The sequence below is a fragment of the Gambusia affinis genome, linkage group LG02 (genome assembly GCF_019740435.1).
Source record: "Gambusia affinis linkage group LG02, SWU_Gaff_1.0, whole genome shotgun sequence".
Lineage (NCBI taxonomy): Eukaryota > Metazoa > Chordata > Actinopteri > Cyprinodontiformes > Poeciliidae > Gambusia > Gambusia affinis.
In genome coordinates this window covers 7,092,305-7,114,281 of record NC_057869.1, presented here as the reverse complement: position 1 = coordinate 7,114,281, position 21,977 = coordinate 7,092,305, and the positions used below count along the sequence as shown (strand labels likewise).

General features: G+C 38.0%; 1 protein-coding gene across 3 annotated transcripts; it reads left to right on the top strand.

Moving 5' to 3' along the window:
- The first annotated feature begins 12,822 nt into the window (after positions 1-12,822).
- On the top strand, positions 12,823-18,014 carry irx6a (iroquois homeobox 6a). Of its 3 annotated transcripts, none has more exons than XR_006372278.1 (7): positions 12,823-13,584; positions 14,570-14,845; positions 15,502-15,611; positions 15,814-16,109; positions 16,193-16,870; positions 16,970-17,143; positions 17,431-18,014. XR_006372278.1 is itself a non-coding variant. In XM_044133295.1 (7 exons), the coding sequence occupies exons 1-6, from the start codon at positions 13,519-13,521 to the stop codon at positions 17,136-17,138; spliced, it is 1,533 nt and encodes a 510-aa protein (XP_043989230.1). In that variant the 5' UTR covers positions 12,823-13,518; the 3' UTR covers positions 17,139-17,143; positions 17,431-17,967. The 3 variants fall into 3 exon arrangements, 2 of the variants coding, with proteins under 2 accessions (XP_043989230.1, XP_043989242.1); XM_044133295.1 differs by having other exon boundaries at positions 17,032-17,143; positions 17,431-17,967; XM_044133307.1 differs by having other exon boundaries at positions 13,516-13,584; positions 14,620-14,845; positions 17,032-17,143; positions 17,431-17,967.
- The last annotated feature ends 3,963 nt before the right edge of the window (positions 18,015-21,977 follow it).

The window sequence follows — 21,977 nt, the reverse complement described above, 5'->3', positions numbered from 1 at the left end:
AAAATATATACATCCAGCAAGCTTAGCCAAAGAATAAGGCAATCTTTTCAATGTTGATGCTTAAAGAGTCTACATCATATACAGCTAATAACTCAAGTTAAGGGCCAGCAATTCCAGGATAACATTTACTGTAGAATTATAGATTGCAGATGATATATTGGATTAACTGTCACGCCCAATATATTTTTTATATCTCCATGCTTAATAATTTTATAGGCAAATAACAGTACAACAGTATAGTAGGGGTTAGGTAAAAGTTACACAATTCCTGATAGATCTAGCTCTTTCTAAATATATCATTCACATATCATTCTTTTTTTAAATCAGGAAATGGATATTGCAAAGTACTTATTTTCTTGTCTTTATCCACTAGCTAATTTGTGCATTCAGTACCTGTTTGGACTGTGCTACTGACTACAACAATAAAATAAACCTTGAAGATCTTAACAAAACGGCTTTGCATAACACAAACAAAAATAAACCTATAACAGCAATGGTAAAAACAGATCAAATGGAGGGAACCAATGGTTATGTGTGTCGTGAAGGACTTCATATTATCAGTTACATAGCAGTGTACAGTGCTCTTCAAATCTGATTCAGCCCAAATCAACAACTTCTAAGACATATTATATTTTGGGGATATATTTAACCAATCATGGGACATTTTCATAGATTTTAAAACAAGGCGTGTTACAGATTTTGATTATTGTTAAAACCAAACCTTGAATGATATATAGAAAAACTGGTTTTGGTGATCTATTCGCATGTGGTATGAAATAGATTGCAACTAAGATATGATCACAATTCAAGTGGATTTGGCATCCAGAATGACTTTTTTGTCTCATTCAGGAATAAATATGTCAAATTATGGCCTGCTTCTGTACACTCACTTACCTAATAAGTAGATTCACCTAATTTCCCATTTTGGAAAACTGGCTTAGTAAATTAATAAAGGAACAATTGTGGGAAGACAGGAAGTAAGAAAGGATGCCCAAAAGCCAAACAAGGAATGAAACATGAAATGGAAGAGACTAAACAAGAACTGAGAAAGAATGATTTTGGACCATAGTGAATGACACCACACACAGTGTTGCAAACAATCAAAGCTTGAGTGAGACCTACTCATGCATGAATTTGAACTTGGCTAAATTGTGCTGCTGAACATCTGATAGGTGCTGTGGAAAAGAAAGCCATTAGAGCTGGTTCAGGTAAACAAAATAGGACTCCAGTGGGAACAAGCAATATTGAGGGATTGAGGGGGTTGGGTGGGCATCTTTGAAGTGGCTCAGCGTATTCCCCAGACAACACAGAGATATTTATTTGAATAATGTGCAGATTCACACCCGAGTGAGCAGAGATCTGTACAGGGGGTGGGAAGATGACAGGGTTTAATTTCTAACTCGAGTGAAGAGCATTGAGTGAAGGAGGAAAAAAAAAAAAGGAACAGAGACAAGGGAATTAAAATGAGTGAGAGAGACTGTGAGAGAAATAAAGACCTAGATAGGAAGACAGATGGTAGTATATCAGTTTCCCTCAAAAACATTTTGACACTTTAAACCTAAGGCAGTTTGCAGGCAGTAAATAAAGGAATGTGAATCAATATCAGTGATAAGGAGATAGGGCAGTTAAATATGAAATACAGCCTAACAAAATGGTATAGATTTCCAGTGGAGGCCACGTGACACAAGCTGCTTTGAAATGCAAAGAAGTATCTTATGCACATTGTCCTTCTCTGGCCTGTCCACCTATTGATTCGCTAAAATAAATTCTATTGATCATTGAATATTTAATTGTGATAATTAAATCTCACATAGAGGTACTTACACACCATTTCCAGTTTTCACGGTCTTACTCAAGAGACCAGCCTTTGACTCATTCAAGCTCTATGACAGCTTTGTGAAGAATGGCTTGCCGTCACCTGTAATAAAACTAAATGCAGAGCTCATTTTGAAACTGTTGAGCAGGCCAATTTTTGTCAACTTGCACTGAACACATTTTCCCATAACATATAAAACTGCCAACTAAGAACAGTTTGTGCCAATTAGGAAAATCTCCCAATTTTGTTAAAAAACAAACAAACTTACAGAGTGTTTGCTCTGTTAGCTAATGTAAGGCTAACCTTTAGATCTCAGAATCTGATTTTGTTGCTCCAAAACATGACAAGTACTTCCAATAAGCTGAATTGTGTTAGTAAGAGTACTTGACATTTTAAATATCAATTTCACATTAGGAGATTGGCAAACAACAAATGTTGTTGTAAGAATAGTGTGTGAGGTCAGCTTTACATACATGGTTTAGTGTTTAACAGAGTCCAAATCAATAAGTCTTATTAGAGACTACAATCATGGCGGTGGTGACTCAGTGAGCCAATTAACACCATTGACCACCCAGATAGAAAAAAGAAAAGACAGGAGAGGTGAAGACAGAAGATTGAGACAGAAAAAGAAATAAGGCAAAAATTAGAGGAGGGGCTGCTGTAACTTCCTCGGGTCTTGTTTTTCTTCTCACTGGATGTGAGGTTGTGGAGTTAGTGGAGAATGGGATTCCCACCAAGTGATAGGCCCCAAGGGTGTTCAGCTGAGGACACCCTGACAGAAAGCAGACACCATCTATCTCCCAAAAGGAAATGAGTATGTGTGCATATGTAGCAGCAGCGTGAGGAGGGGGGGAGTTTGGGGGAGGCTGCTCCTCATCTGACACACACACACCCTATCTGTGCATCATTTACAAGCACATAGGACATGCAGCACTGAGAATTTGGCACTCCTCGCCTTCTCACCAGTGGTTCTAAATGGTGAGAACTGTAAGGTGCGATAGACTGGCGACCTGTCCAGAGTGTATCCTGCCTCTTGCCCGGAACGTTAGCTGGAGATAGGCACCAGCACCTCCTGACCCCACTAGGGATAAGGGTGTTAGTAAATGGATGGATGGATGTATGGAACTGTAAAGTCTGTGCCTAGGCTCATTTTCAACTTGCCCCTGTAAAGCCTGACCAACCTGTTGGCGTAACCATGTGGAAGATAACCTAAACTTGGAAACATGTATAACACAATTTCCTAAATAGTGATGTGCCAGGAATAATAGATTCATCTAACCCCGACACTGGACAACAGATATTAGTCTACTTATCAGTGTAATCATGAGTAGATGTTATTTTAGCATGAATTATTTTTTTCCTTTTTGTCTCACAAAACAGATCTGACGTTGAACATTGAATTTTAATATTCTGTCTTTTGTTGTAAAATGAGTACAATGATAAGAGAACGCAGTCTTGTATTTTATGTTTTATTTTATTTTTTTAAGGATTTAAAGATTGGTGAAAAGAAAGTGCTGAAAGGGACATCTGCTTCTTGTCACCTGGCAGTATGGTACTTGTTGCAGGGGTTATCAGATTCCCTATATCGGGTTGTGTTCAGAGCATGGAAACCTCCATCCTCAAGGAAATGCTTACAACCAGCATGCTGATGGCCATATGAGGTACTGGGGCGAAAGGTGAGAGCAAAGGAAGGACCAGAGGAAAACAGACAAGAGAGGGATGAGCAGCACAGATAGTAGCACAGACATTTGACACAACATGTTTAGGACCCCTTCATTCTGTGAGAGGTCCCTTGGAGCTATAGTGATATCCATGGATATGCACCGTATTTGTAAATGTGTGAATGACTGTATAGTTTACCAATACCCAACTATGCTCCTGGCAAAGAGAGGGTATTAAAAATTAGAAGCATAACTGTTATCTGTGAGTCAAATATAGATGCTTGTCTCAGCTCTATGAAACATGCAACTTTTACAAATTAAATATCTTGTTTTATTTGAATAGCTAATTGATCAAAGCAGACTAAGTAAAAAAAAACTAACTGTGAAGGAAATCAAGATGAATCTTAATAGAACACTTTTTTATTGCACGCGCACTGATTTCAAACAAAATAATATAAGAAGGATCTTAAAACCAGAAAATAAATAAAACATTAAAGATTTTACTTTTATATAGATTTCTTTTGAAAACCCAGCTTGAGTTGTAATTAGAAGTGACAACAATGTCCATATTATATTGGGGATAACAACAACTTCTAATGAATTTGTGAATACACCAATGGCTAAACTCTGAAATAATGCTGTCAGTAGACAGTGATATGGGAGCTTTAGATAAAGCAGAGTGAAGTGAGCTCTAAAGCTGGGGTTAAGTGGAAGATTATAGGACAACATACCGGTATCACCTTCCCTCTCCATTCCTTTAAGGTCAAGCATTTACTGCAACTAGACTGTCTGTCATGTTTAAGCTAAAACAAACCCACAGAAACAATAGAAGACAGTCAGACGCACAAAAGCCAACAGAAATGCGAAGTAAAATTTCAAGAAGTTTAAAAATGACTAGTTTGATTGCAGGAACTCACCATATGTTCCTCTGTACCCAGGTAATTCCTACAATCCTATTCCTCTTTGAGAACAGGAAGCTGTTCTTCACAGACAAATTGTACAGAACATATATTTTCATGATCAAGCATATCCATAGTCTTTCAATTTCATCTGCTTTGCTTTGAAGTGTTTTCGGTATTTTTGCAGCATTTGCAATTCATTTGATCTTTTCTGGGGTTTTGCTCAGATTGCCATGGAAGCCTATTTGTTCTGGATTGCTTCCGATTCTGTTGAAAAACATAATATTTAGATAGTCTGAAATGGTAGGTATGTAACTGGCTGCTTGAATTTAAGCCTAAAAATTGTACGCTGTATTTACCCTCTGCACTCGCTGCTAGATGCTTCCTGTATCAGTTTATTTTTCCACTAGATCTTGTATCTCAGTAGCATTCCCCTAATCACGTTCAGAAAATTCTGAAAAAAAAATAAAAAAATAAAATAAACCCAGAAAAGTACATCTTCCTTTTCAAGAAATTTCCATTCAAATTCAGAAATCTGAGCAAACTGCAAGGATTCTGAGAGGAAAAAGCATGTTTAGAATGCTGTATTGATAGAAGAGACTAACTCAAAATGCTTTTAGCAAATCAGTTATCAGCTTTAAAAAGCAAACATTAAATCAAACTCATTCTTTTGTTTCTGGATCTTATATCTCTACAGCCTCATACATTGCTTAAATTGTCTATGTACTATTAAAATAGTAATCATGCATATTTGACTTAATATTATTTACAATTGACAAACTCTTTTGATAATGGCAACCACCTGCTCTCAGATTGAATGGACATGGGAGGACTCACTTTGTTTTATTCTCCTGTCAAGTTTAGAAGCTTCTTACAATTACACCTCATAGAGCCCCAAGAGACAATATGGTTTGTTGTTTATATCATAGTCCTGAGGCAAGAGAGGGTACATAGATCTTTTTAACTGGATCCCGAGTTCTCCAATTCCCCTGTGTGTTTATTCAGAGTAAGTTTCTGTCACCAGGTACAAAGAAAAAAAACATCACCACCATAAGTTCTGCAGCCTGACAATGTGAATACAAACGTGCTGAAGATGAGGAGAAACGCTAAAGTTTTGGGGGGATTTTTTTATTTTTTATTTTTTGCATCTGGATCTATTTGTGAGCAAACGAGGAACAGAGTGGGCAAAGCAATTTTACCTCCATTCAGTTTTAAGCTTGTGATTTCTATTTAAATGAAATCACATAGATGAGACCTTAAAATTAGATATATCTCAAATCTGACTTTTCTACACATAAAATCAAACAGGACAAAATTTATGTATCTGTAGCAAACCACGAGCTGCTGTGATTAGCAAAGGTATTCATATCTTTATAACTTCTACAAACTTGTCACATTGCAGCCACAAACTTCATACTACAGTGATGTAATAAAATATTGAAGATTCCTTCAATATTTATTTATACTTATTTTATTCACTTTATTTATATACCTTCATATAACAGACCTTCAAAAGGTTTACCAATGTTCACATTTTTACGAATAATGGCCAATGAATTCTAAAGTATTTTTTAGATTTTCTTTTGAAATGTAATCTGATAGTGTGGGAAGTTTATTGCTGGGTTTTGTAGTTGACTTAATTTCTTCAGATGAGTTATTTATGACTGAACTCAAAACATGATAGCTATACTGAAAAGGATGTGAAAATTTGAGTAGATTTTTTTTCTGTATGAAGGAACAAATTAAACTTCAGTCATTCCAGTCCTGACAAGGAACTGGAAATTTAATCAAAACACACCTCATACCTTCTGTATTTTTATTTCAAGAGAAAAACAGAGAAACAAAATTAATTTCTCTTCCTTTCAACAACAGGATCTGAAACAGACTTTAAATTTATAGGTTCAGAAATTGAGACATTGCACTAAGTCTCTGAATTTTTAGCTAAATTTTTGCCATGTGTTAAATGTGGCACTGATGTTATCACAACAAACAGTGCTGTGCCAGAAAGAAAAAAGAGCAGCTCTGTATTGTCTGTATGGGTTTCACAAACACGCCTACTAAGTCTCTCAAAAGTTCACCATCAAAACTCCCTGCCAAAAACATTAAATGAAAAAAAAATCGAAGACAATCTTTTTCTAACATTTTGGAAAACAGAGTAGATCTAACATTCACCTCTGAGAGGATTATTGACTCCGTAACTTCTCCAAGATAATCTACCCAAAAACTCTTGGTGAAGCCTTTCAAAATGATTTATGCAAACAAACATCAAGAAAAGATATTTGTATTGGCACCAATGTGCAGTAAACCAGACTGACACCAAACCAGATGGGACAAGGTCTTTTCCGTCTTCATGTGCTTTAACTTTAGATGGAGAAATGTTCCACACAACACATGGTTAGCAAGGCTTCCATTTTAGATCCCCATCTTTCTCCTCACTAATTGGCTTGTAAGTTTATAAATATTATTTAAGGGACAGATACAGGTTTAAAGTAAAAATACTGCTTATGGTGCTGCATCATAAGAATTTTCAATCATCTGGCTGCATTCAGGCATCTAGCAAGTTTGTGGATCTCTGGTCTGTGACGGGTGTCAACAGTACTTTAAGTAGATACTTGCTAGACCTAAGGCATGCAGAATACAACTTCAGAATAAAATGTCAGATCTGATGGATACAATTAGCAGGATAATACACAAACTTTAAAATCTCAAATAATCTTCAAATGGTTTCTTGAATATGACAATACGCTTACTTTACTCAACAACCACCATGACTTAAAGTAACAGAGCAAATTTGAGGTGGAAATTTGTGATGGAACAGGAGACTTTATGGATGTGCAGTCTACAAGCAGCAAATGTGTCAACAGAAGCTTAATTCTCTGAACAATGTTTCCAGCACCTTGTTGAATGCATGCCAAACAACTTAAAGCAGTCCTCAAGGCAAGGCAGTATCAAGACCGGTACTAACAAATTATACTTAATAAAGTAGCTGGTGAGTGTATATTTTGCTGTGGGCATCAAATACGTCGTCATTGCGTGTTCAAGTCCAAATACACTCCGTTTTTAACTCACATAATGGAAAATTCACAACACAATACTGCAATAAATCTTCATAATCACTTGCTTATAGTTTGCAGCTGTGCTGCACAAAACACAAGATCCCCTTCCAAAAGTTTTGGCCATACTCACAAGAAAAGATGCCGATGCATTACATGTTTTGCCTGGTGCTGACAGCAGTGGCTGCGCTGTGGCCGGTAATTGGGCTGACAGTAATAGGAACTGCCTTTCTGCCTCTGTGGGCCCTAGAGATGCACCACAATGCTGTTGTAGATTTAGCAGATGCAGTTACAGGGAAACCATGTAAGTTCAATTTTCCCAGTTTTTCTATTTTTCTCCTCCTTTTGAAAACTAACACGATCATTTACGAGTTGATTGCATTTCATGACCACTTGGTCTCTTGAGATCTGGTCAACTGCCAGTATGCAATTCAGAAACATTGCTGTCAATGAGAAAATTAGTTCTCCATTCATGATACCAGGGGATTTCATATATATTTCTTTGCAAAAAACAAATACTAACTCAACAGCAATATATTTCTGATGCAGGCCCTTAGCTCTGAAGAAGGTATTAAAGTCAACAAGCATCTCAGTGAAAACCACACAAACATAAAGATGATGGTAATGATTCCTAAATAGGGGAACAGAGAACACTCACCCAAATGTGAGAGCTAATGTACATACAAACATGGTTTTATGCAATGCCTTTCTAAAACACCCAGAACAGACATGTGCATCCACCACTTGCTGACAAGAAAACACGCAGACAAAAAGCCTAAGGCCTTCACATTAAAGAAACCACATGGATTCACACAATACGACAAAGCCATGGACTACCTGTACACCCAGATGGATCGCAAGACACCTCGGGGAAAAAATAAACACAAATTCCTCCCCCTCATTCTCCATCTCTCTCTAACACACACCTTCATTTACACAAGCTGTGGAAGCTGGGCTTCCTCCCTGAGAGCCGTTATTTCCCAGAGTTACTGCCAGCACTCCCTCTCTGTCAGCGACAAGCTACAAATCCCTGACACCACCACTGATGATAGCTTTACAGTAGAGCCTCAAGGGGAGTCTGCCAGCCAGCACATGCAAACAACACATGCACGGCTTTCTGTCTTCTTTTTCTCTTCGTCTAAATCACTTTCACCTTCTCCAAGGAGCCCCAGGGGCCTTTGGGAGAGGCGGCTCCCAATAAAAATAGCCTAGGGTTTGTTTGACTTAAACATTTGATGACAAGTAGTCAAAATGACAAAGGGACAAATAAAATAGCAATTGTGTCTGTCCATTCATGTACATTTCTATGTTTAAACTGTGGAAACCAGAAACCAGAGTGATTATGTTGTATCAGAAATACTCTGTCTTCTAAACCCCACATCCCAATCAAACCCTATCCTACTACTGTGGGTCTACCTACAGAAACTACACAGTCACCACATATCATTATCCAGTTAACCTCCAAAGCAGACTGACTCATGGAGACAATAGTCATAAAGTAATTCCCAACCTTCTTTTTCTCGTCTGTTTAACAAACTTCAAAGACCCTTTTTGAGCTGTAATCACTCAGCTCTGGATAAAGTATGCATGTTAATTGCCTACTACTGCGACCTTAGCCTGTATTGGTTCTCTTTCTATTTATTACTTTCTGCGTCATTACTTATAATTTAGCAGGACTAATAATATTCATTGTGAGCTGGGTTATTTTTTTGTGTGTGTTTGTGTGCACGTGTGTTTGCAATAACTTCAGATCACAAGCACATTGGATTTATTGGCACATACCAATTTGGCTTTAATGAGATCACACACACCTTCAGGTAGGTGCCGCTTCATCCCCTGCTCAACTCTGGGTTCTCCCTCCATCTCTTCATCTGCCTGCCCTTATTACCATTTCATACACCCCCTCTACCTCAACCAACACTGCAGCTACCCCCATCTGATGAAAAACCAGAAAGGCTTTGTGAGGTTCATTAAGTCAGCATAGGAAATGTATTAAATAGTAGAATAGGGCCTGGAGCTATTGAGTGTTGACATAACCTTTCAATTCTCTTTTTTTTTTTCACACAGCGAGGCATCCAATAGAGTATGCTTGTATTACTGAGTCTCATTACCAATTAGGTGGATCATTCAGGACAAGACATATTAGAAGTTCTCTATTTTTTTAAGGACATGAGAGAATGTACTAAAACAGTAAATGACCTTATTTTTAAGTAGTGCCTTACAGAAGCATTCACATTACAGTTTTGTAACATAGTTATGTAATAATAATTATATTGTAATACATTGTAATAGGTGGTAATATTATTACCATTACTAATACTACTAATAGTAGTAATAATACATACTTTGGAACATTTTTATTATAAAAAAAAGTAAAAAACAAAAAAAAGAAGAATGTAAGGTATTTGTACTCAGCTCCCTTGTGTTACTACCATTAATTGTAGTTACACATTATTTGAGACATCTTTTTACCAGCTTTCCACATCTAGACACTGAAATGGCTCCCATTTTTCTTTACAAATTACCTCAGGCTAAGTCACAAACAACATCTATGAACTTCAGTTTTCAAATCTGGCAGCAAATTAGGAGTTTATAGATTTAGGCCTGGACTTTAACTGGGCCTTGCTAGTCCATAAATATCCTTTGCTGTAAACCATTCTATTGTGGCTCTGGCTGTGTTGTTAGGGTTACTGTCATACTCAAAGGTCAACCTGCACCGCAGTCTCATGTCTTCTACAGCCTCCAACAGATTAAATTTTCCCTGCATCTAGCTCTGCCCTTTTTCTCCTTTAATGTTAAACCAATTTTCTTTTCCCTGCTTAAGAACAGCATCCCAACAGCATGACAATGCCACCATGTGTCATTAAGGGGATGGCATGCTGAGGATGATGTACAGGGTTAGATTTCCCCCACACATATTTTACATATTTGGTTTGATTATTGTCTCATCTGACCAGAGCATTTTCTTACACATTTGCTTTTTTCCACAAGGTGATCCATACCAAACGGCAAAAGGGACTTTTCAAATTTAACAGTAACTTTCTTTTCTCAAAGCTCAGATTTGTAGAGTGCACAACTGAATAGTTGTCCTGTCAAAAGATTCTCCCAAATGAGTTGAGCAGAATATGCATGCATCACACCACACTTTTTCCAAATTTTTACTTATAAGATAAAATGCATCTTACTATCCTTCCTCTTCATAGTTACTTACTTATTTTGGTCTTTTTCATAAAATTAAGATTAAGTACATTGATGTTTGTGGTCTGCAACATGACAAAATATGAAAATGTTCAGTTGATGATTATCATCGCAAGGCACTGGGGTAAAGTGCTCTGTTATTTTTCTGGCCAAAAAATACCACTGCAGTCTGCAAGAGCTCCCCACAAGTTTCTTGAAAATGAATACTTTAACTGAAGTACCAACACATAGAATAACATTTATACATTGTAGACACCCAAACGCAAAGCGTGGAACATTGTAACACTGTAACAACTGAAACAGCTCTGTAAAGAAATGGCCCAATGTTGGCTTGTCAAACATGTTAGAGGGAAGGACAATATGGTCAGTGTACTATTACAATTAGTGTTCATTTCTCTCTTATTCAGTGAGATCTGCACTGACTACTGCACATGCATTATGCATGAGTGTGTCCATATGCACTTGGGACATCATGCGTGCCCTTGTAGAAATACACTGAACGCTGGAGTGCAATTACATTTAGCTTGTTTCAACCTCCTTTATGTCCACATTGCCTGCAATAATCGTTTCAGCTCAATATGCGGATTCTTCTGTTAAGTGCTGTAGTTTTCTCTAATGGCTTTTGGGGAGTTTTAAAGAGTGTCATGCATATCTTCGATTTCAGATTTTTATGAGCATCCAATAAGAATTAAGCACTTAATATAGCATCACCAGTTAATATGGTTTTCAAAGAGAACTTTGCTCTTTTTTGAGCTCTTATTTTGGTGAAAATTGTTTAAAAATACCTTTTTCTTTCATTTATTAAGTCTTATCCTGGGGCTTGGTTTGTAAGATCTTTTACACCAAGAATCACAGCTAGAGTATATCTGGTTTGCCCCAGGGAAATTGCCCACTTGCACAATTGTGATGTATTTCAACAGAATAGAAGATGACTGAAGGACTATGTAAAGTATTGATTGCACATATGAGTTTGCAATATAAAGCTGGTTTTATTATTTTATAATGCCCCATAACACAAAATTTAAGAAACAATTTCTATACACATCCATATGAGGTTATAAGTCAGCCAATATGTGTATTTATGTCAAAGTAGAAATATCGTTTTAGAAAAAGAATTCAAGACTATGACTTACAAAAATATTATAGGAAAGCTGTTGACACTTTTATATTTTTATTTTATAAGTTTATAAGATGTTTATTGCCGTTTGAAAACATTAGAAATAGTCATGAAATAAATTCTGTTCAACAAGTCTTCTCCTTACTTTCACTTGCCTGACTGAAAAGCTCGACTGCAACAACTGTGTGCTGTGCTTAAAGTTGTATCTTTTTAAAATGGCCACACTGTCCACTTTATCTCCCTTCAGAATCTTTGAAGGGAGATCTCCATCTGGCACACGCGGCTCTTTAGCGCCCCTTGGAGAGAAAAGGCGCAATCGCAGATAGGTCTCATGGGGACTGAGAACAATTTATCAAGAGTAGAAATCAGGACACTAAGAAATTCAGGCGCAGCGCATCAGTAGTGAAAACAGAGAACTTATCCATTGAAGACGATCTGAAGCAGACAGGTTATGTGACTCAGTGAAACGGACCAACTGTCATTTTGAGTACAAATAAGTATCCTACAGGGGAAGTGATCAGTCCTTCTTGTTTTTGCTGCTCAGCTCAAGAGAGGAATGCAGATTGTTGGTGTTTACATGAGAGAGTGAGAGCACAGGATGGTTGAGCTGCTTATCTAATAAGGCTTAAAATTATCTCTAGTTTCATTTACCGTGAGGCAGCATCATTCCTTACACATCTTTCAAGTGAGCATCATTCAATTAAAATGCAATTCTCGTCACCCCCATGCACGGATATTTAATTACATTGGGGAGCTCAGCTTCCAATGTCTTCTTTTTTTTCTTTCCTGCGCAGCTCTTCGGATTTCACCTCTAAGGCATATTTTCACTCTGTTACTCGTTGGTTAAACAAGGGCATGTATCCATTTGTTAATTGATACAATTACGCATTACGCGTAATGGTCACGTAGGTCTCCAGGCGCGCATCAATCACCGGTCTATTGACCTGCCAAAAACGCTTCTAACGGCTCAAGCTGGGACTGCCCGCTCTCTCTAATAGAGAAAGATAGAAACATCATTGTCATTAACTCCGTGATGGACCTCTGGCCAAAGTGCCAGAAGCGAGCAGAGGGTGGAATTAAAAAATAATAACAAAGCTTAACGTTATATATTAGCTTAATTTACAAGTAATTGACTACAAATAAAACAACGGTTCTAAACATCTGGAGTGTGAAAATATGTTTTGATGCCGAACAAATTTTATTAAATGTTTCTTTATTTAACTTTGGATAAGGTTTGGCGTTCAGTTATTCAATAAAGGTGGTGGATTTATTCCAAAAAGTATGTAACGGCGGGGGAAAAAACGGGCAAAAGAAATCAGGACAAGAAAGTGTACAGTGCACCTTAAGAAAGCCCTGGGCTGGATGTGATTGGCATAGACATTATTCTATCCTCGATACCCCTGCCGTTCCGGGATTACTGTGACGTCACGCTGATACCCGTGCATGGGTGAAAGCTAAAGAACTATAGAGCCACAAATAATAGCACAAGCAGAGTCCATAACTTGGAAGACTTACTTATCCTTTAAGCCTCCTTCAGCCAACACAACAACATTTTTTTCCCACTTAATGACGCTTAATTTCATTTCTTATCGGATCCTGTAGGGGATTATTCATTCATATAAAACAATCTGCAGCTGCTGCCACTCCAAACTCTCCCTCCTTTTGACTGAAGTCATCTATTATTGAGCGAAAGGCCGTGCGTGGAAAGTGTGTGCAAGACGATGGATTTGAAGTAGAATTGGTTGCAATCGATCAAGGGTGAAGAATATTCCTGATGGTAACAAAGGAAGCAGCGATGTCTTTCTCGCAGTTTGGATATCCTTACAATGCAACTTCACAAGTAAGTCATCTCTCCTTTCATTTCTCCTCAGTTTAAATAAATAGGAATTCAGGAGTTTTGCATATTTTCTCTGATTACACTTAACTGAGATCTAATTTTAATGCGAATCATTTATCATTCTGCCACTGCTCAGACATTACTGACAGCTATTTTCGCCATGTGGTTTTGTTGCTAAACCAAATATCAATATACACACACACATGTCCAATTACACTGAATTATGAATGAACTCACGTGCTTTTCAAATGACAATACAGATGAATGTCACCGATTGTACACATTGTTGCGCGGTGTGGGTAAGCTTGCTTAGGAAAAATATTTCTTTTTTTCTATTAATAAAAGTCATTTTAAAATTCCCACAAGCTGTTGCTGCTCTGGATGACAAACTAGTTGATCAAGGGACAGTCTTTACTCTCCAGAAAAAGTTATGGAGAAACTTTTAGGTGGATATTTGTTATATTTTTAGCTTTTATCAGAAGGAATGATACACTCGTGGAATTAAATTGCAGGATTATTACTGCTTAACTGCATTCTGTATTTTATATTTATCTGGATCACATTCGTGGTTTTAAAGTTAGGAAAATAAAACAGGTCACTTTTTACGCGTAGAACTTTTTATTGTTTCAACATCATTTAAAAACAACTAATATTTACATTGACTTACTATACAATATGTTATTTAATGTTAGCTATTTCATAAATAAGAGGGCATTATTTTTTTAGTTAAAATGCTAGTTTCTCCTTTCCGAAATCTTCTGAATGCTGACTTACCTTGAACTAAGGCAGGTTGCACATGACAATTAAACCTTTTTTTTAGGCAAGTATTTTGCTTTTTTTTTTTTTTTTTTTTTTTTGCTTCGTCATCTCAACACAAGTATATTTTTGGCAGCGCAAAGTCCACAATCAGTTCAGAGTTGTCACGAATATCCACTTCAGAGCTGAATCCATTAATGACCATTATTTATCCACGACTCTCTTCATGCAGTTTTTCGTGTCGGCAAACCCCAGTACGACTTGCTGCGATTCGATTTCCAGGTCGGTATCTGACGGGACAGGCAGCTCTCAGACCGCCGCAGCCGCAGCCGCCGCCTCCTTCTGCTGCCCCTCCTACGAGAACCGGCTCCTGGCGAGCAGCCGGACGGAGCTGAACGCAGCGCTGGGGATGTACGGCTCTCCTTACGCCGCTGCGGCCGCAGCCAGCCAGAACTACGCCAACTACTTCCCCTACAGCACCGACCCATCCGCTATCTACTCCACTCTGGTGGGCTTCACAGGCGCGCAAAAGCGGGTTGAGAGGGGGAGGGATGAGGGAGCTCAGACTGATCGATCAGGAGGTTTATCAATTTATCTCACACTGCAAACAATTAGGTCTTGAAAGGCAGTTTAATCCAGCTGCAATAGTAGCATCTCCTTAGAATTATCAGTGTGAAAATAGCATCAACAAAATTAGGTGAAGTTAAGAAATGCAAATCACTCTAGACTCAAAACGTACTTTTTCTGCTTTGCCTCAAAGATAGAAAAAAGAGTCACTGTTTGTAGATCTTTTATAAAATTGAAATTTGTTCATAATTTGACAGAAAGGTTTGCTTGAAAAAAAGAAAAGGAAGCAAAAGTCTTGCTAAAACTTTAAATTTCTTATTTCTTTAATAGTTTTGGTCAAACTACTATTAATGTCTGCAAGAGTGCTTTACAGTAAAAATCACAGTCACACCAGTAAACTATTTATGAAACCCATCAGATGTAGCTCTAATTCCTGTTTGAGTTAAATGGTGTACATGCTTGTTTTTATATGAGCTAAAAACAAGTTAGTTTAGTAAAACAAAAACAAAAAATCTTTCAAATTATCTTTTTCAAAAGCATTTAAACAATTTTTCAAAAGCAGTAAAACTTACTACAAACTCTTCCTTTTTTTAACAGAATCCACAGTATGACATTAAGGACAGCACAGGCACTTTACACTCTGGCATTACTCAAACCGCTGCCTACTATCCTTATGATCACTCACTGGGACAGTATCAGTATGACAGGTGAGTTCTACATTTATGTTTATCCATGTTCATACAGCAAGACCTAATCATCAAAAGCTATATTCTCCACCTTCACCTTTTTCTTTGATACAGAAATCAGCGTTATACCACATACTGATGCTCCTGCAGATGAAAATCTAATTATTAAAGGATGGAGTAAAGAAGATTGACAGGATGTGTTTGTGCCTGTTTCACTTTGCAGATATGGGACGGTGGACTTTAATGGCACAGCTCGCAGAAAGAATGCCACACGTGAAACCACCAGCACACTAAAAACATGGCTGTATGAACACCGCAAGAACCCCTACCCGACTAAGGGAGAGAAGATCATGCTGGCCATCATCACCAAGATGACCCTCACCCAGGTGTCCACGTGGTTCGCCAATGCCAGGAGACGGCTAAAGAAGGAGAACAAGATGACCTGGTCACCAAAGAATAAGGTTAACGATGACAGAAAGGAGGACTTTAATAAGAGTGACCAGGACTGTGTCACCAAAGGTAAATACTACAACACAGACTACGGACAGTTTCCCAGTTTTTCATGAAGTTGTATACAGCACACGTTTATTCCTCTCATCTAGATTCCAGTGATTGCAAGGAAGAGAAAGAGTTGCACCTGAGTGACCTGGAGGACATGGATGAGGACGACTGTGACAAGCTGGACAGCGACTGTGAAAAGGTGGCAGCAGATGAGCAGGACCTCCAGAGATCCATGGTTGCATCTGGAGCTCCCCTGAAAAGAGACTGCAGCTCCGACCTTCACTTGAGCTTAACAAACAGCTTCCACACTTTCCCCTGCAGTATCAAAGGTGTCACCGCCCTCCCGCATCTCCCGTCGGATTTCATAGATCCAATTGTGTCCAAGGCGGCCCCTGCAAGCGTCCCGTCAGCAGGAACAGTGTCCCTGTCTCATTTTGAATCGTCAGAAAAGCCACGCATTTGGTCGTTGGCCCGTACTGCAGCTTCAGGGGTTATATTAAATCCCCAGCAGCATGGTTCGGAGCTAAGGACAGGAAGCCTAACTGGGGACTGTCAACTAGAGAGCAGCAGACTTCCCAGGGCTCCTACTGGGCAATGTGGAGCCACAAGAGGCCTGCTTGAGTCTAACGGTGTCACAAATTCAGGAAGCTCTTTCCCTGAGGGCTCATCCTTGCACTCAAAAGTTTACGGCACAGGCAGCTACAGCCACAAAGGCCTCCAACTTCACAGCTCGTCTTACGCTGCCCTTCCAGATACCTGTCAGTACACAGCAATCGAAGGTATGTCTGCAAAAGTTAATTTCCACAACATTCAAATAACACTGCATTTGCTATCCTATATTTTTTTCAAATGTGAAAATGCATTTGATTTTATGATAGAAAACAACACTTTCCCAACCTGAAGCAACTTTCTTGAGGTGTGCTTTTACTTGGACACGCAGGATTCTCCAGTGGCAAGGTAGAGAATCAGTCGTCTGACCTCAGCGAAGCCTGTGGGACTGTGCAGAACGACAAGGTCACTGCATTCAGACCAGTCATGAAGAGGTGAAGCAGGTGAGTGCCAGCTGCACTGATCTGGAAGAAACCAGTGAAGTAAACACGCACACACAGGAGGATGAGGCATGAAAGACTCACCAAATATGTTTTAAATGTTTCTTTCCTCACATTTAGAAGAGAGCAAAAAGAAAAACACCTTACATAATAAGAACTGTAGGATGAAAATCTTATAAAAATTAAAATATTAATCGTAGTACAGTTTTTTTTAATACATTTATTCTTGATTATAAGAAGAGATATTTACACCTTTTCATTTATTTTTCCTCTGTTTCTTTTCCTCTCAGATTTCTGGGGCTTGTCTAACAACAGCTAAATGGGACATTTATTATGCACTAACAGACACACTGACCATGTGGCGGCCTGAGTGTGAGCTGCCTGGTTCTGTTGCAGTGAGAACTATCAAACTGTGGACTCGACTATCATTTTGCACAACATTGTTTTTTTATGGTGATAAAAAGATTTTATGCAAAAAATATTTCTAGATGCAAAGTGTAAGAGCAATGGCCCAAAATGAAATGGGCTGAATTTGTGTATGGCAATCGTGTAGTGTAGCATAACTTATTTATTTCTCTGTGTATTTAACATTTTTGTTATGTCAACATTTTTGGATTATTATTTATGTTTATGAGTCAGGTGTGTCTTCTTTTTTTCTTCCTTTTTGAAATGATGTTTTTTTGTGTGTATTGTGTGATTTTTGCCTGATGTAACAGAGGGAATCTTCCTGGAATTAGTGATTACGATTGGATCTACTGTTTTGCGCTTAATTTGGATGTATTTTTATTTAAGTTTTTTGTCACTGTGTTGAACTGTGCGCCCTCCCTCTGTTCGCCTTTCGGGACATTTTCAATAAATTTTTTCTTTTCCAAACAGACCATGTCTTTTGCTATTATTTACAGATATGGGCACTCATTCAGCCAATTACAAAACATTTGCATTTGCGCATTTGATCAAAGTTTATTTCATTTTATTTTTAATCTTGACACAACGCCTAAAGCCTCAGCACTAATGGAAGGTCATAAATCAGAGGAGAGACGTGAGTAAAATCCACAAGTCGCAGAAGAAAGGGGACATCCTCTCTGTATTGTCAGCATCTAATCAGGAGTGGCATCAAACACTTTTTTGCTGTTCAGACCGAGCAACGAGGCAGGGGCGGAAGATGAATGCTGCTTTGTCCCCTGTGTAGCGAGCCGCTGCACTAACTTAATATTGTGTTAATTTAAAAGGTCATTTGTAGGATCAAACCCGACAGAGAGGTTCACATGGTCGATCATAAAACCCCTTTGATTGTGCTGGTTTGCTCGTGGAGCATCTCGTTATGGACTAACTCTTTTCTCTCCTACAGACAGACGTAGCCTAATAAGCTGATCACTGTAGTGTGTGATCCATGTTGACGGTCGACAGAAAAAAAAAAAAGAAAAAAAAAGACGCCGATAAAATCCAAACTTTTAATATCAAATAGTTCCGAAAAGATGTCGAATAAAGTAGCTGTCCTTAGAATGATTGTTATGCAAGAATCCACATGCAGACTTTAGCTATATTTGAAAGATTTAAATGAAAAAAATAAAATAAAATAAATAAAAATAGAAAAATGATCATAAATCAGCAAACCTAAGTTAATAACACCACTCGATAATTTCAACATTTAAAAAAAAAAGAAACTTGATTACTGTCACAATGACAGTGGTGTTATAAATCACTCACTACCGTCTTCTTTTTTCCAATTGTCTTGTCCCTCTTTTATTTTGAATTCCTGTCCGTCTCTGAATTATTACTACACCAGGAAAGATTAAATCTGTATCTGGACCACTATCAGAAACAATACCTGCAAATATTTGAGAGCCTCCACAAACCTCATTTCAGATCGTCTGAGCGGGATTATGCTTGTAATAAGTTTTTTTTTTCCGTATTAGGGCGATTCGGACTCAATTCCGGGGAGCTGTGGTCATTCTGAGCGTCCTTGGCTCGTAGATTAATCCGTGAAAAGCTACACAGTGAGGAAGAGGACGGACAGGAATAATAACTTAGGCCTACTCAAATTACTTTTTCCTGTCCGATGAAAAACCCTCGAGAGATAAAAGGCAAATAATAAAAAAGATGTTAATTCCACATCTTTGAAAATACAAACAAGAGATTCAAATGTCAGGGGACAAATGCATTTACCGCTTGACAGCTAAAAATTAGATGTAAAATTAAAAGAACATAAAAGGAATTTATTTATGTAGTTCAAAATGAGTCAGTACAGGTGTTGTCCTGTTACTTTTGATAATTGTGGCATTTAGTTACTAAAACTCAAAATTCAGTTTTTTAACAAAATAAAATATTATATAAGGCAATAGAAAAAAAATTATAATGACCAAAACAGTCATAGAGAAGATGGTTAAGTAGTGCCTCTTGTGCAGAAGAAACTTATTGATCCCCTCCATAAAGTGGGTAAGCCACAAAAAGTTATTATAAAATAAATGTACTTTTTATACAGTGCTGAATCCAAAAATATTGAAAGGAGGTTAAGCAGAAGGAAAAAGTGCTGTAAGAAAAAGATGAATAAGAAACAGGGTTAACCACAACCTGGAAAGGATTGTGAAGCAAAGTCCATTCAAGAGTTTTTGGTGAGATTTACACGGTGTGGAGTGCTGCTGGAATCAGGGCTTACACACACACCCACACACACGCACCCACACACACATATGTATCCAGCATACAACTACTGCATGATTAAGCTGCTTCTGACACAGAGATGACATCAGAATCATCTCATTTGGGCTAAGGAAAAAGAAGACTGAGCTGTTGCTGATCTAGTCTTTTTGTCCCCTACATGAAAGTACATTTCACATATAATTAGAAAATAAAAATCTCAGAGTCTGGAAGAAGTGTGAAGAGGATCTGAATCAAAGTTGCTTGAGGTCCAGTGGGAAGTTTCCATTACATGTGATGGATATGGAGGAGGTGCTTCATGCTGGTGTTGGTCCACTGTACTTCATCAAGTCCAGAATCAGTGCACCCTTATGTCAGGAAATGTGGGGGCACTTCATTCTTGCCTCAGCTGACAAGCTTAATGGAGATGTTCTTTTAAAAATACAGCAGGACTTGACACTTGCCCACACTGATAAAAGCACCATTACCTGGTTTAATGACCATAGTGCCAAAGTGCTGGACTGGCTAGAAAACCTGCTTGATCTAATCCCCATATAAAGTATATTGTCAAGAGAGGGACAGCAGACCTAACAAGACAAGTTAAATGTTAATAAAAGAACCTGGGCTTACACACTTCAGGAGAGTCACAGGCTGAAGGCCAGTTAAAAATAAACATCTTGAAAGACATAATATGACTTTTAATGTTTATATGGGATTAAGGCACTGAGTGAATAATTAATCATATTCTGATTTATTAAGACATACCTGTGTACATAAAGCCACCTGTGAGCGATAAAAGGACTCAAACAGCTGGGAACATCCCGCTTCAAACCCTAACAATGAAGTGTGTTCAAGACATCAAACAGATCAAGCAAAGCGATCTGAAGATGAGCAAAGGGGAACAAATGTATCTGGAGGCAGAAATAATATGAAATGTCCTGCATCTGGATGGATCATAACTTTTACTGCCAGAGTGGCAATGACATGCTGCTAATGGAGAGCCAGAGTGTTCTTTGTCCTCCTCAATAATAATCATCCGTGATGCATCCATTAATATGTTGCGATGGCATGTATCAAATATTTAACACCAATTTTGATTAAACAGCAGGCAGTAAAGAAGAGCTGCCTTATGCTGAAGGTAATGGTGCATGTACAATGGGATTACCACCATGGTGATGTACGTTGGGTACAGCAGGGGCTAGTTGATGGCACTGATGTCCCTGAAGCAATTAGCATGTCCAATATGCATCCTTCTATAGACAGTATAGACCAGATGTGAAAACACTGAACCATTATGGCATATCAGTCGGCTCTGACTGGAGCCTTGTCACATGCATACCATGCTTCATATAGACGCATGCCATACATAAGGGTTTCACTTTTCCGCATTTTGTTACTTTACTGCTCCTAATTTGTGGAACAACTTGCCTTTTAACGTTAGATCTGCCCATAGTCTGGAACACTTCAAATCACTTATTAAAACTCATTTTTATTCTTTAGATTTTCCAAAAGGCCTGACATTGTAATTCACTTGCCCTGTCTGTTTTAATTTGTGTTTTATTCTTTTTTATCTGTTTTGTCTTTTATGAATACTGCACATATCTGGTTTTAAAGTGCTTTATAAATAAAACTGACACCAAGACTGACATCTCCCATCCAAACTGATGGAACTTGAGAAGAACTGCTAAGAAGAATGGGTGAGAATACCTAAAGATAGGTGTGCTCAAATAGAGGCATCATATTCAAAAGAATTGAGACTATATTTGCTACCAAAGGTGGATCCAAAATGTATTTATCAAAGGCTGTGCTTGCTTACATAAATGTGGCTTCTTGGTTTTCTATTTTTAAGAAATTTTCAAAAATCTAAAACTTTTTCCCAGTCAATAGCTCGTTATTGTCATAATGGGATAAATGTGCGTAATAAGATCATAACATAGGGAAATGTTGAAAAGGTAAAGACAGTAAAACAGAGAGAGAGAACACAAGAGACATAGAGAGAGAGAGAGAGAGAGAGACAGAGAGGAGAATGTCTATAAATAAAGCATAAAGAAGATTATGCATTCAAAATCACGTTTAATGACAATGAGTGAATAGGCATTTTGTCATTTTTGCTATAATCAGGGAGGAGCTAAGCAGAAGATTTTCTGTTTTTCTGACATCTTTTAATCTGAGACGAGACATGAAATCTGTGACAAACTAC